The sequence below is a fragment of the Capricornis sumatraensis genome, chromosome 2 (assembly GCF_032405125.1).
Source record: "Capricornis sumatraensis isolate serow.1 chromosome 2, serow.2, whole genome shotgun sequence".
NCBI classification, from domain to species: Eukaryota; Metazoa; Chordata; class Mammalia; order Artiodactyla; family Bovidae; genus Capricornis; species Capricornis sumatraensis.
In genome coordinates this window covers 84,600,783-84,616,424 of record NC_091070.1, presented here as the reverse complement: position 1 = coordinate 84,616,424, position 15,642 = coordinate 84,600,783, and the positions used below count along the sequence as shown (strand labels likewise).

The 15,642-nt window shown below is 38.2% G+C and overlaps 1 protein-coding gene and 1 non-coding gene across 2 annotated transcripts in view; both read left to right on the top strand.

The window, feature by feature from the left end:
- The window catches only part of GLCE (glucuronic acid epimerase), a 119,222-nt gene extending 103,785 nt beyond the window's left edge, over positions 1 to 15,437 (top strand). The window contains exons 2-4 of the mRNA XM_068964153.1: positions 4,398 to 4,993; positions 8,322 to 8,567; positions 11,283 to 15,437. Coding sequence (XP_068820254.1) covers positions 4,411 to 4,993; positions 8,322 to 8,567; positions 11,283 to 12,307 — 1,854 coding nt within the window. The 5' untranslated portion in view covers positions 4,398 to 4,410 and the 3' untranslated portion in view covers positions 12,308 to 15,437. The remainder of the gene's footprint in view (positions 1 to 4,397; positions 4,994 to 8,321; positions 8,568 to 11,282) is intronic.
- Positions 7,534 to 7,606, top strand: TRNAG-UCC (transfer RNA glycine (anticodon UCC)). Its single transcript has one exon. It is a non-coding gene; the product is annotated as a tRNA-Gly (tRNA).
- Positions 15,438 to 15,642: the final 205 nt, after the last annotated feature.

Here is a 15,642-nt window from a genome sequence, read left to right as displayed (position 1 = left end):
ACATGACTTATGAAGATTTGCTTGTTCCACACTTGTTTTTTTGCATTCAACATGTTTTCTCATAGTAAATGCGAATGATAAAGTATATTATTGGATTCTGGCTCTTACAATCTGTGTGCGATTTCCAAATTGGATCAAGCCCATATCTTTGCCTCCCTTCCCTCCTGTTGCCCCACTGAAATAAAATATATAGAAATAAGAAATGAAATCAATAACAAGAAATGGGAAGATTACCACAGAATGATAATCTAACATATTTCTGGATTTCTTTTTGAGTACTAGAAGGCACAGCTCTACCCTCCTCCTTACCTCTCTCATCCCTGCATTTGAACTGCAGATACCTGGCATGTGTGCATGCTAAGTTGCTTCAGTCATGTCCTACTCTTTGTGGCCCTATGGACCATAGCCCACCAGACTCCTCTGTCCATGAGATTCTCCAGGCAAGAATACTGGAATGCATTGCCATACCCTCCTCTGGGAGATCTTCCCAACCCAGGGATCGAACCCACGTTTTGCCAGGGTTTCTTTAGAGAAATTGGGAAAAGCTAAGGCTTCTAGAGTACAAGTTATGTCCCAGAACAAAATAAAAGTCATCTTCATTCTGGCATCTAGAAGGCCTGCTGGGTCCCCACCCACACACCCTAAAGGAACAGTACCACTCAGCTTGTACCTAGCCCACACAGAGCTCCTCTCTGGAGAGAGGTCTAGCTAGAAATCACACCATCTTCACAATAACAGAGGAAATCTGTGTTGGCTAATGAGTCATTCAAGCCTAAAGATGAGTGAGTAACCAAAGATCACAAGCGTGTCAGGAAAGCTAATACTGTGAGAGAGACTAAAATAACCAGGAAAATTACCACTAAAGAAAATAGACATATCAGAGAGAAACTTACAAGAACAGAACTCTAACATACTCAGAGCTACAAAAGGATACTACATCTGTTGAATAAGAATAAGAGAACACAAGGTTTCAGATGGAAGAGTACACCATGTGCTGAAATAGTGAATTAAATATCATACTGTAACACATTCTTGTAAAACTGAAGAATTTGTAGGGTAAACACAAAATCCAGAGGGAAGTTATGCACAAAATGACATGTATCAGATTGAAATCAGACCTCTCATCAGTAGCTGGTAATGCTTTAAGAAAGTAAAATATTGCCTTCAGCATTTAGAAAGAAAATCATATGCAGCCCAAGGATTCTATATTGTGCCAAACTATTAATCAAAGGTGAGAGCCGAATAAAGTTGCTTTCAGACATGCAAGGGCTCAGGGTTTACCTCCTCTTGGAATTAAAAGAAATGAGTGAATTACACATTCATCATCAGCTTTCCTGAAAAACAGAAAATCATTATATATTTTTCATTAAACCTTTTCTTTTAACAGTTTGATTTTTTTTTTATCTCATTGCTGCCAGAAGGGTTTATTGAGAGGAGAAGGGGAAAGAAGGATTACAGCCATAAAATGAGTAGTTGTGGATTTACACCATGAAATAAATTAGAGCTACTGTAGCGAACAGCAATAAGCCTAGTCTCTCTACTTCCAGTGTACTGAGATATTCGATATGTTGCACATATAACTAACCTATAGTTTTCCATATTTCCCAACGACCTCAGCAACAAGCAAGCCAGGACTACTATATACAGTCACAACTGGTTGGTATACCACAAGACCGGTAGGGGCAACAGCATCATCCTCTTCTCCCATCGTGACTGCAATGACATGATCTGGCTTGTATTTAAATGCATCGTTCTGAGTGCTGTGTCGAGAGTAGACTCTGGGGTAGAATAGTAGATCAAGGGTAGAAAGCAGGGAGAGCAGTTTAGACATCATTACAGTGTGCTCAGTCACTTGGCTGTGTCCAACTCTTTGTGACCCCATGGACTGTAGTTTGCCAGGCTCTGCTGTCCATGGAGTTTTCCAGGCAAGAATACAGGAGTGGGTTGCCATTTCTTACTCCAGGGGATCTTCCTCACCCAGGGATCAAACCCACGTCTCCTGCATTGGCAGGTAGATTCTTAACCACTGCAACAGCTGGGAAGCCCCCGTCATTGCAGTATTCTAAGTGAAAGATGGCAGTAGCTCTGGTATGGTGTGAACAGTGGAGTTGGTGAAAATGATTAGAATCTGGATATAATTTAAATGTGGGGCCAACAGGATTTCCTGACTGGTTGGATTTGGGGTGAACAAGAAAGGACTCAGTATTTCTGGTCTGACCAGTAAAACAACAGGTAGAGGGGAAAGCTTAGGGAATAAATTTTGAATGTTATGTGCTGGGGGCCAGCGTGAGGAATCCCGCCTGTGACAAGGTCATGTGGAAGGAAGCCTGACAAAACGCAAGGACGTGATCAGGCTTCAGGGCTTCCCTGTGGAATTTCCTGAGCATCCACCTGCCAAGACCAGAGTCTGCCTGCTTTACTGTGTTATACTTTCCGCCTACTCTTCTGTCATTAACAGGGGGCTGTCCCCCCACCACCTTTTTCTGGAAAAAATTAGAGCTTTTAGATAATAAATCTCCTGGGCATAATACGAGTGTTTCAATCCAAAAACCCCTCTGATGGCTTTCTAGCCTGCCTGCAGGACTCGTACAGCTGCGCATGTGATTGTTTGAGGCCTCCTGACCGCAGGAGGCACAGGAAGCTTAAAACATCCTAGGAATGTAGGGGCTTCCGAGTAGTCAAAATCATTAGAATAGGACTGATTAAAGGTTTCATTTGTTAAGCCAATACTTGCTGCCAAATTTTCATATCTTTTATTTTTAGATACAGTTGGTATATAGAAAAACAGGTAGTAGACCTGGTATTAGCAACATTAGATCTTTGAGTTAAGCACTTTCTTTGTTATAACCCACTGCACCTTTGTTCTACAGGAATGTAACTTTATTTAGTACTTTGAGGGTGATGCAGAGTAGAGAAAACACTTTTAGGGAAACGGAGTTTTCTGGTTGATAGACAATTATCCAGGAAGAGAGCCATAAAAATGTTAACAGGCCTCTTGGCCAGAAGATATTGTAAATCACCTGAGACCTTTTGTATATGGGAGGGTATGCCAAAAGAAAGCCTTGTTTGTCTCAGTGAGGGTCAGGACTGCTGCCCCTGCATAACTCTGCATATTCCATTATTTCTTTATGTACAACTTGGGGTATATAAGCTGATTTTGAAAAATAGTTTTTGTAGTCTTGCACCGACGCTGGGCTTCCCCATATCATTCTTTTCTCTCCTTTTTCGGCTGAATTCCCATCTGGAGCGGGGAGGCTCACCACGTCTGCTTACTTGCCCTGGCTGCTAAGACCCACAGCAAAGGGAGCCTAAGGCGGGGCACCCTTCGATATTCACGTGGGCGCTGGTGGCCTAACGTAGATGGTGCAAACCTCTTGTCTCGAGGTTTTATTGGTTTTCCCTGTAAACCAAGTTATTCAGCATCTTTTCTCCACTTAATTTTACTACTATACTATTTCTTCCTAATCTAATCTTATATTAATAAATAAGTTTTTTTCCTCGCCTATCCGTCTCCCCTTCGAATCACCCTGGATCCACCGGGGCTGGACCCCTGCAGTTATGTTTCAGAAATCCATTTGACTTCCAAATAAAGATGTCAGTTACTTGGATTGGCACATACACATGTATGCCTGCAGTTCTGAAGAAAGATCTGGCCTGGAGATAGAATTTGGGGAAAAGTCAGCATGTAAATTGTATTTAACGCCATGTGATTCATGAGTGAGATCACCTGGGAGTGAATAGAGATAAAGAAGAGGTCTGAGGACTTGGACCCTAAGACATTTCAACATTAAGATTCAGGGAGATGAGAAGGAATGACCGAAGATGACTAGGAGGAGCATCTAGCCGGGGTATAAGGAGAACCAAGAAAGAATGGTGCCCTGGAAGTCAGGAAAGAAAGTGTTTCAGAAAGGAAAGAGCCATTTATGCTCCTGAGAGGTAACACAGAATGAGCACTGTTGGATTTGGCACCATGGATGTCAGTGTTTACCTTGACAAGACCTGTTATATTTTTTCAAACAGCTACTCAGTTGTTAGGACAAAAGCATGTGTTAAGTTGTTGGAGCCCACCTATTTCGTAAATGGAAGGAATAGGTATTCCTTTTGACATAGGGGCTTTGTGAAAAAGTTATTAAGAATCCAAGGGAGGCACACACAGGGCAAGTTTGGGAATCTTTGCTTTAGAGGATCATGCTAACTGAGCATGTTAAGAGGGGGAAGCATCTCTTCCTTTTCTTCATCTCTGCTGAAAAGTTTGAGTTAGTAATTTTAAGTGTGATCAGATTACATGCAGTTAATAAAACTGCCCTAGTGTGGCGGTTCAGTATAAAAAAGTAAGCCTTGTCCTGTCAAATGTCAGTAGTACATCTTTGTGTGAATTTTTCTTCTTGCCTCCATAGGTATGGTCTGAATATGCGTTGCTTGGCAGCTCGGGTCAACTATAAGACTTTGATTATCATCTGCGCACTCTTCACTTTGGTCACAGTACTTTTGTGGAATAAGTGTTCCAGTGACAAAGCGATCCAGGTTCCACGGCACTTGAGTAGTGGCTTCAGAGTGGATGCCTTAGAAAAAAGAGCGGCAGCATCTGAGAGCAACAACTATGTGAACCACATGGCCAAGCAGTCTGAGGAGGCCTTCCCTCAGGAACAGCAGAAAGCGCCCCCTGTTGTTGGGGGCTTCAATAACAATGGGGGAGGCAAGGTGTTAGGGCTCAAATATGAAGAAATTGACTGCCTCATAAATGATGAACACACAATTAAAGGGAGACGAGAGGGGAATGAAGTCTTTCTTCCATTCACCTGGGTAGAGAAATATTTTGACGTTTACGGAAAGGTGGTTCAGTATGATGGCTATGATCGGTTTGAATTCTCTCATAGCTATTCCAAAGTCTATGCACAGAGAGCCCCTTATCACCCTGATGGTGTGTTTATGTCCTTTGAAGGCTACAATGTGGAAGTCCGAGACAGAGTCAAGTGCATAAGTGGGGTTGAAGGTTGGTATCCGTCTACTCTGCTGAGTTTTTCTATCCAGATTGTGTTGAGAAATAAGTGACTGTGTTAATTACATAGCAAGTAGTTACATAGCTTATTAGAAGAGACCTATCACCACTCCGACTTAGCATGGAGGAACAGGTTAAACCTGAACCTTGGACAGCCTTCTAGATGGTGATTTAAGGGCTCCAATAAGATCATACCTGATTAAATAGGATTATGCCATTAACCTGCCCCAGAAACTAAAATTATCAAAGTCAAGGCACAGCATCTCCAGAAATTTTGCATTAAAATATACAGTTATTATCCTATGAGAGGAGATGGGAAAGGGAGACAGACCATCCAGCGAACCCATCAATGTACCAGTGCCATCTTGTTATCAGATTAGCCAGGTATCATCTCTGGTTGAAGGGTTAAAGGTCTCAGAACAAGATAATCCATAGTACCGTTTTCTCTGAACCTATATTGGAACTCCTACAGTCTACTGTCTATGTTGTCTTTCCTTGTATTTAAAATTTGGAGCACTGAGGGTTCCTTACGGATGTTTTGGAATTTATATTTCAAACCTAGAATTGATCAGAAAGCCAAACTGAATTTGACTTTAAAGTATATAATTTAATCAAAGGAAAGAACTTAATGTGTTTTAAGATTGCTTGGTTTGAGTTTTATTTCATTTTTCTCATTTATAAAAAGTAATTTTCATACCTTAATATTTTAATTTTTGTAATATCTTTACAGAATGTTTAGTAGAAGGAAGGGGCCAAATTCATATAGATTCTTACCATTCAAGATAATGATTACCATATTTATATATTCTCAGAAGGTCTTTATACCTAGGTATATGTTTTAACATAGTTGTAATGATATTTATTGTGCAGTGTTCAAGAGGGTAATAGTTTGTTGGAGACCTGAAAGTTCTCCATTGCCAAACCTTTTCCCCCAGTAGTTTTTTACGATGTGTTAAGGTGCCTAGGTGCTAAAGAAAAAGTGAAAAGCACCTATAACCGCTATTAATATTTTGATGTTTTTTCCAATCTTTTTGTTGTTGTTGTATATATACATTTTTTAAAACAGTTTAGAATCATGCTCTGTAGTCGATTTTGTATTTTTTTCCCCTCAACAGGATTATTTCCTCTTATTATTGAATATTTATTGAGCATTTTAAACACTAATACTCATAATCATGACATTTCATAAAAGTGTATGGAATAATGTATAGGACCTTGCTCTTTAGTTGGACAGTTAGGTCATATACTTTTTGTCATTATACATAATGGTATAGATAGTCATAGTTCATCATGTACTGTTTTAAATGTATTCTCAGAGTTGTTTCCCTAGGAAATAAATTACCTTGCCAAATAGTAAGTTTTGTCAAACTGTTTTCCAAGAAGGTTGACCGTATTCATGCTTCTGGTAGCAGAGTATAAGGATACTCATCATCTCACTCCTGCCATCATGAAACATTATTTTTTAATCTGTCATTTACAAAGGGATCTCATAATTTGCTTTCTGTAGCAATTAGTGAGGTCAGGTATCTTTTTCATATCCTTTTAACTGTTATAGAATGGCCTTGATTTTCTTTCCCCTCTCTTTTCATTGTGATTATGTTGCCTTTTGGAAAAATATATCATGAGACCTTTTATATATATATAGCAAGGGTAGTAGCACCTTGTTATATTTGTTAAAGATATTTTCTTTAATTTGACTGTCTTTTCATTTTACTTATGATTTGTTAGTTTTAGAAATTTTTAGTTCTATTTACTAAGGAATTTTTTTAAATTACTACTTTTATGCTTAGAAAATCATTTGCTATGCCATGATCAGCTATTCATCTTTATTTTCTCTAATAGTTTTATGGTTTTGTATTTTTACATTTAATTTTTTAGTCCCTCTAAGCTGATTTATATTTTGGCAAATGGTACAAAGCCAAGGTCTAATTTTAGTTTTTCCCCCTAACATTTATTGAATCTTCTTTCCCCTGCTGATCAATGATACAATCTTTATCATTATACTTAAATATTTTAAAACTAGAGTATGTTTCTGGCCTACTGTTCTGTTCCATTGATCGGTCTATCACTTCTTAGGCCAATTGCATATTATCATAGTTATTACACATATAATAAGATAGTATAAACCTTCCTTTTACTCAGTGAAAATCTTTTGAAAAAAGAAATCTACCCTTGGAGAAAGAAGACTGAAGTTAAAAAGCTTATCTGCAGCCTAGGTTTCTTACCCTATATGGTCCCCAGTTCCTTAAACTGTTTTGAAACTACACCAAAATGCATATGGTTTTATAAGTTTTGGTTTCTGCTGTGCCTGCCTGTTGCTTGTTGACTTATTTTAGGGCTCCAAAGAGGAGTTTATCTCAACACATACACCATGACGCAATAATAAAATATTCTGTAGAGTGTGGTAGTACTGTACTTCCCATGTAAGCAGTTACTGAAGTGAGCACTCATACCAAACATTGGAAAGTTTTGCTTAGAACTTTACAAGAGGTGACCCATTAATGAATTCATCAAAAATCTATGGTTAAGGAACTTCCCTTGTGGTCCAGTGGTTAAGACTCTACACTTCCAATGCAGGGGGCCTGGGTTCAATCCCTGGTAGGGGAACTAGATTCCACATGCTGCAACTAAGACCTGGGACAGCCAAATAAATAAAAATAAATGTATTTTTTTAAAAATCCATGGTTAAATATACAACTGTAATTCATTTTTTTTAAGTACTCCTTATTCTCAGGAATTACATTTTGACATGGGAGATATGAGAAAGAATTGCAAATTGTTTATACTTAAGTTGCCTAGTCATAGCTGGCTTCTTAAGCAAATACTTTAACCATCTGATGATATAGTTGCTAGACCAAATCTTGATATTGGAGGGAAAGATGAATATATAATTAACTTGACTGTTAAGTACAGATGTTAACAAAAGTTCAGGTTTAATACTCTAGAATAAAACAGGTAATTGTTAACTATCAATATATGTGTTTAAATTGTATAGAATTTGAATGATGACATCGAATTATGAAAAATGACATTTATAGCTATGAGCAAGGGTAGCGCTCATTAAAAATCAGTCCTTAAAAGATAATTTACAACAATGCATTGTTATCTGTCAACAAATAATGAATGAGAATGAATAAACATTTAATTTTGGTTTTCATTTCTGGTTAATTTGGTACTATTTTTAGTAATTATGAAAACAGTGTAATAAGGAAGCTTTATAACCCTGTGGATAACCCTGTGAAGTAAAACAGTGAAATAGGTATTCAGAATAGGATTATGAATGTCTGGAGATAGTTATTTATTTTGTTTCTCTATTTTATAGGTGTACCTTTATCTACACAGTGGGGACCTCAAGGCTATTTCTACCCAATCCAGATTGCACAGTATGGGTTAAGTCACTACAGCAAGAATCTAACTGAGAAACCCCCTCATATAGAGGTATATGAAACAGCCGAAGACAGGGACAAAAACAGCAAGCCCAGTGACTGGACTGTGCCCAAGGGCTGCTTTATGGCTAGTGTGGCTGACAAGTCAAGATTCACCAATGTTAAACAGTTCATTGCTCCAGGTAAGTCCTGCTTCATGTGTGTTTGCTAATTTTATGTTGATTTATGACACCTGATACTCCCTTAAAATGGTTTTTATGGTTGTAAAAATCACATTAGCAGATGCCTTGATATTACATATATAAAGACACAAATAGTGTCACCCAAATGAAATCTAAAAAAGGATCAGCTAAAAAGTTCAAGGTTATATAAGGAATATTTACTGTGTGAAGAGCCAAGCCACAAGAACCAGGTTACTGCATGAGGGCTTTCTCCTTCCAGAGATCTATGTCCCACAGGAATGAAGTTCCTCAGTTTAATATTTCAGCATAGTATTCATCCTTTAATTTTCAAACTATTTTGCATTAAAGTAGAAATTTTTCTTTCTAGAGAGAGCCATCCTTTCCTTTGCCTATTTTTTACCAATAGCTTTTTATTTGTTCAAGCTAATATAGCGTTACCAACCAGGCCTGCTTCCTATGTGGAATTTTGTTAATGTGCTAGATTGTTTCAAACTTCATATAAAGCCATTTCATTAATAAAATCTTTTATAAAATCAAATTAACTTTATGCAACATTTCCCCTTTTACTAAGACAGTCTCATTAATTGGGGTGTAATGTATTTCTCTCTACTAATCAATATCCATGAGAATTAATGAGTTCATTAGTTAAAAAGACAATGGAATAATTTTAGTTAGTACCTCAGGCTTAGTTTTCTGTGGAGAAATGTTTTCAAGAGCAGAACTCATCCTTCCTCCCACCAGCCTTGCCAGTTGGTAAATAAAAAGAGAAAAGGTTAGAAGACCTTTTCTGTATTCTCTCCTTGTCCTTTATTGATGGCTGTGTAATTCACAGACCTTGAAAGCCACAATACAAATCTACTCCTTCTAGATGGCCTTAAGTAATGGATTTATGAGTGTTTAATGCAGTGCAAATAATGAGTGACCTTTAGTTTTTTATTCTGTGACTAAAACTTCTTTTATCCTGTGGCATTCTGTGATATTCTAGTACACAGAGCATCTTTGCCTATTGTAAAACAACAGGCTTGGCTGGGTGAGAAAGTACATGGAGATGTTTAAGAATATTTAGCTTATGGCTTGTAGAAGGAAATGCTTAGACTAAAAAGGACTTTTGATTTTGGGTACATCTAGAGGGGTTATTTTTACACTGATGAATAGTGTAGTCTGGATTAGGGTAGAAAACAGCAGCCCTCATCTTGATCTCCTCAAGGGCTGAGAAGCTTTTTAGAACCATCTCTTGAATTCTGTTCTATTTAGAGCAGTAAAAGAAACTGAGCATATTATAACCAAACAGTAGCAGCAGCAGGAAGAAGAAGGAAGAAGAAATTGAACAACAAAACGTTTCTTCTTCCTGCTGCTGCTACTGTTTGGTTATAATATGCTCAGTTTCTTTTACTGCTCTAAATATGCAAGAGAAATTTCCTGTTTGATTATTTCCCAAATAGAACAGCTCTTAACCATTTTTTCAGTCTCTGAACGCTTTGGCTTCAGAATTATCATCATCGTTTTTTATTATGTTCCAAGCCACTATCCTTTTTCTTTTTAATCCTCACAGTTTCCTTGCAAAGTAATATTATCTCTACTTAACACATGAAGAAACCAAGGCTCAAAGATGTATCTTGTTGAACATCTCAAAGCTAGTAAGTGGTGGAGTTAATAATTCAAACTAGGTTTGTTTAACTCCAAAATCTATGCTTTCCCCTCCATCTCCCCCAGTATTCCTCACATTTTGTTGACTACAGGAGCCCATTGCTTAATTCTCAGAAGTTTTATTCACAATTCCAGTGAATGTCTGAAAACAAACCTATCATTTCCAACAACGATGGGTGATCAAGAGCATGTACTTTATAGAGCCAGACTAAACAACCTGGGTTCAGCTCTTTGTACCTTAGGCAAGTTACTTAACTTTTCTGTCTCTGTTCACCATCCATAAAGAGTAATAATAGCACTACTCTTGTGATTGTTATAATGGCTAAATGAATTAATGTATAGCACTTAGAACACAGTAAATACTTACCAAATATTAATTAAATAAAAAATGTTTAGGGAATTCCCTGGCAGTCCAGTGTTTAGGACTCCATGCTTCTACTGTGAGGGGCTGGGTTCAGTTGCTGATGGGGGGACTACGATCCCACAAGCATGCAGCATAGCCAAAAAAAAAAATTTGAAATTGGTTTTCAAAAAGTCACTCAAAGCATCATTTGATGTTTAAGTCTAAGATGTTCTCATTCTCCGTAAAACTTCCATAATTGCCTGTTCCATCAATTCATGTCTAACTGTTCTTTTCTTCTAGCCTCTTTCTTATAATACTATGTGTTGAACCAGCTTTGGGCTATTTTTTTTTCTTTTTTGTAGAATAGGTATATTAGACAGTCATTGATTATTGATCAACCAACTTGGATCTAGAAAAGGCAGTTTGACCACAGTACCTTAGCTATCTGCTAAGGCCATTAACCCCACTAATATAAACTAGACAGGCCAAAAGGTAAAAGAGCTTTGTTCTGATGCTCACAAGCCATCGTGGACTCAACAATTCTGCCATTTGTTTATGGTTAACTTAGTAAAAATAAAAATTAAAAAAATAATAATCCAACATATATTGATGTGTTAATTTTTTATGGTCAGTGGTTATCAAGGATGAATTTTAAGTAAATTTTAAATACGGAGAGAGACCTTCTATTCTAACCAGTATTTTTTGTTATATTTTTTCCCCTACAGAAACCAGTGAAGGTGTATCCTTGCAACTGGGGAACACAAAAGATTTTATTATTTCATTTGACCTCAAGTTCTTAACAAATGGAAGTGTGTCTGTGGTTCTGGAGACGACAGAAAAGAATCAGCTCTTCACTGTACATTATGTCTCAAATACCCAGCTAATTGCTTTTAAAGAAAGAGACATATACTATGGCATCGGGCCCAGAACATCATGGAGCACGGTTACCAGGGACCTGGTCACTGACCTCAGGAAAGGAGTGGGTCTTTCCAACACAAAAGCTGTCAAGCCAACAAGAATAATGCCCAAGAAGGTGGTTAGGCTGATTGCAAAAGGGAAGGGCTTCCTTGACAACATTACCATCTCTACCACAGCCCACATGGCTGCCTTCTTCGCTGCCAGTGACTGGCTGGTGAGGAACCAGGATGAGAAAGGCGGCTGGCCAATTATGGTGACCCGTAAGTTAGGGGAAGGCTTCAAGTCTTTAGAGCCAGGGTGGTACTCTGCCATGGCCCAAGGGCAAGCCATTTCTACATTAGTCAGGGCCTATCTCTTAACAAAAGACCATATATTCCTCAGTTCAGCTTTAAGGGCAACAGCCCCTTACAAGTTTCTGTCAGAGCAGCATGGAGTCAAGGCTGTGTTTATGAATAAACATGATTGGTATGAAGAATATCCAACTACACCTAGCTCTTTTGTTTTAAATGGCTTTATGTATTCTTTAATTGGGCTATATGACTTAAAAGAAACTGCAGGGGAAAAACTCGGGAAAGAAGCGAGGTCCTTGTATGAGCGTGGCATGGAATCCCTTAAAGCCATGCTCCCCTTGTACGACACTGGCTCAGGAACCATCTACGACCTCCGGCACTTCATGCTTGGCATTGCCCCCAACCTGGCCCGCTGGGACTATCACACCACCCACATCAATCAACTGCAGCTGCTTAGCACCATTGATGAGTCCCCAATCTTCAAAGAATTTGTCAAGAGGTGGAAAAGTTACCTTAAAGGCAGCCGGGCAAAGCACAACTAGAGCTCAGAACCAAAATCCTACGTCAGCCTCTGCTGTACATAGAAACTAGAGGCTCTCTGTCAGCAGAGCATAGGCACATTTTAAAAGGGTGTATACTAGGTTTTTGTGGATTACATCAAAGTGATAAATGATCCTTAAAACCAGTCTTCTGAGATAATTGCATTCCATGGGTTTAGTGTCTAGAATGTCAGTGGCATTTAGAGCAGAAAAGTGTTTAGTCAGTGGGCTGAATGAAGATATTTAACTTGGCCTTGCTTATCACCCTGTTCAGTTCCACAGGTAGTCCAGTTCTCTCGATTTGGGAAAGACAATGGTAAGTAGTTCTTAATGGCCAGCTGTCCAGCACTTGTCTGAAAACTTAGTATGGGGCTCTTTTAAAATGTGGTTATTTATGTTTAAGTTGAAAGCAGACTTTAAAAAATAATGTGCTAAAATACAGTAAATATGTACTTGTAGCCTGAATAGTGGACTGTGTGCAACTTTAAAAATGATCTTTCTTTTCTATAAATTAATTTCTTAGGGGTGGATGAGCATTTGTTGCATTTGTTCAAGTTGTTATATATGGAGAATATTTTGAATTTAATGGTTTGCTTGAAGTGTATAAATTAAAAACACAACCAGTGTTCAGGCTTCACAGTTATATAATGTAAGCACAACTAAAATGAAACTTGTTGACTGCACAAGAAATTATGAACCAGAACAAAAATGTTATCTGTTTTATGAAACAATCTACAATCAGTAAAGATTTGATAATCAGTATACCCCTCCTCTACCCCCATTGTGGTGGTTTCTTTTTGCCACCATCTCAAATTTTGTATTTCATTTCAGACTACACTCGAGAGTTTTGTCTATTTTCGGGGGAAATTTTGGGAACATTTGGGAAATTTTACTATAAACCTAAATTTGGTGAGGAGGTAGTAATTTTAATAAGCCCACTACCACTGCCTTTTCTAGATTCTTTTCCCCTTTAAAGAAAAATACTAGGTCAGCTATTATAAGGATTATAGCAGATTTTTTTCCTACTTAGATCATTCTTGGTCTACAGCTTTCCAAACTATTGATGTACACAAAATACATAGTTTTTGAGTAAGCATTTCTAAACATTTCTGTATTGGTGTTTTTTCTTTGCAGTTTTTAATTTTAAATTATTTCAGCTCTTGGATAAAAGTGATGCTACTATATTAGCTGTACATGTGTAATCAGACCTTTATTTTGGTTTTATATCCCACATACCTCACATAAATAGGCATCATAGCCCTCATACCCTGGGCAGTGTCTGTTCTCGGACTTAGGCAGTAGGTCAGAACTGAGGGAGACTGATTTTGCTGTCTCTGTTTTAGTGTATGACAATACATTAAATCAATACAATAACTTATACAGATTGGAAATATGAGATCCGGTACTTTCAGAGGACTGAGTCTGACACACGCAGTGCAGTGTGTGTGTGACCTATATGAAATGCACATCAAGAGCGAGGTGGGCACCTCCCTGCCCACTGCATCTTGACTGGACTCAGCCTACCAACACCACTCAGAGATGGGGAAATGTATACATGCCTTTGTGCAAAGTCTATGTTGTATCAGCAGCCAGAACGAAGACCTGCAACTGACGTGAAACTCTTAGTCACTAAGTCGTGTCCAACTCTTTGTGACCTCATGGACTGTAGCCCTCCAGGCTTCTCTGTCCTTGGAATTCTCGAGGCAAGAATACTAGAGTGAGTAGCCATTCCCTTGCTCCAAGGGAACTTCGCAACCCAGGGACCGAACCTGGGTCTCCTGCATTGCAGGCAGAGTCTTTACCATCTGAGCCACCAGGGAAGCCCATGGAAACTGGCCATGGAAAAGGAAGTTGAAACTCCCAGTTTATATGACCACAAGTCAATTTTGCCACAACAGTTGTGGGGTATTAGGTTTCTCCCTAGCTGTTGACCTTTGTAGTCTTCATACATTAGATGTCTCAATAAGAATGTCTAGACTCCTTTTTAAATTTTATTTTCACCGCTCAAAAATAAACTTTCTCCAGTCTGGAAATCCTTTTTACTCCATTGTATTTGTTATTATTTAGAGCAGTCCAGATTTCTGCCTTCTGTTTGCATACTGCTACTTCAGATTGAGGGAATCAGTGAAAACAGTATGGTACTGCGTCTGTGACAAATATCAGTGCCTTAACAATGTGGCTGTCTTTTCTCACTGAAAGCAGAAAGACATTTTGGTCTAGAAATGGCATTGCAGTTTCTTTGCTGTTGGTCTCATACTGCCTTCCATGTTGCAACAGCAACTCGATTTTTCCTGTGATCCCAGGATTTTCAAAGAGGGTGAGTTGAACCTGTAGCATCCCTGGCAGTACAAACCAGTGGTTCTCAAACTTTAGAATGCCTCAGAATCACCTGGGAGCTTACTGAAATACAGATTCCAGATATCTAGTGAATCTGCCTGTGAAGCATGGTAGTCTGCATTTTTAAAATAGGCATTCAGGTAATTCTGAGGCACATGATCTGAGGGACACATGTGGGAAAACACTGCCTAGGACCATCCATCATTTTTGTTCCTAAACACATAGGGAGTTTTCTAGGGTTTTAAATCATGCAAAATGTTTTGTCTGAGATTAGAGAGAATGGGGAAGGTATTTTGCCGTTTTTTTTTTTTTTTAATTCTTTAAATTTTTCCTTGTTCCAAGATTATGGGTATTAGTTGTTTACACTTCTCTTGAGTTAGCTTTGATGTTTAATTAAATCTATTGCCACTTCAGTTATAAAACCAGCCAAAAGTTTCCAGATAAAGGTCAAGTTTGACCCTTTCAGAGTTACTGTACATAAAGGCTTCATCCAAAAACCATCCAGTGTACGTGAGCAAATACAAGAAATGACACACAAGCACAACTCTCCAGATGTGGCAGTCCTTTTTCTTTATAGGTGTGCAGAAGTTCCACTGAAAGCTGCTATTTTCATCCTCCTTGTGATTGTTCTTCTTGTTTCTCCACTGTACGTGTGGGTTATAGACCATATGTTAAATATGCAATAAAGTGTTTACTGGATGCCCTTCTGAAGGGTAGTCCTTTGTAAAGCTGTACAGACTTTGCAGTTTAAGCACAATGTGCACATGTTAGTTTTATATACAGCAAAACTTGATTTTTTGCAGATGGAAAGGTATTTTGTTTCTATACAAAGTAAATGGATTGTTTGTGCTTAATGTAAAGCTGCTTTATATAATTGTAAAATAAAGTTTTTATCTTAAAAGGACTATACCTGGATGTTTCTCTTCTCTGTTTATTCTAAGATTACTTGAGCCCAGCAAGCAGATTTCTGACCATTTTCAGTTCGGCTGGTGGCAACTAGT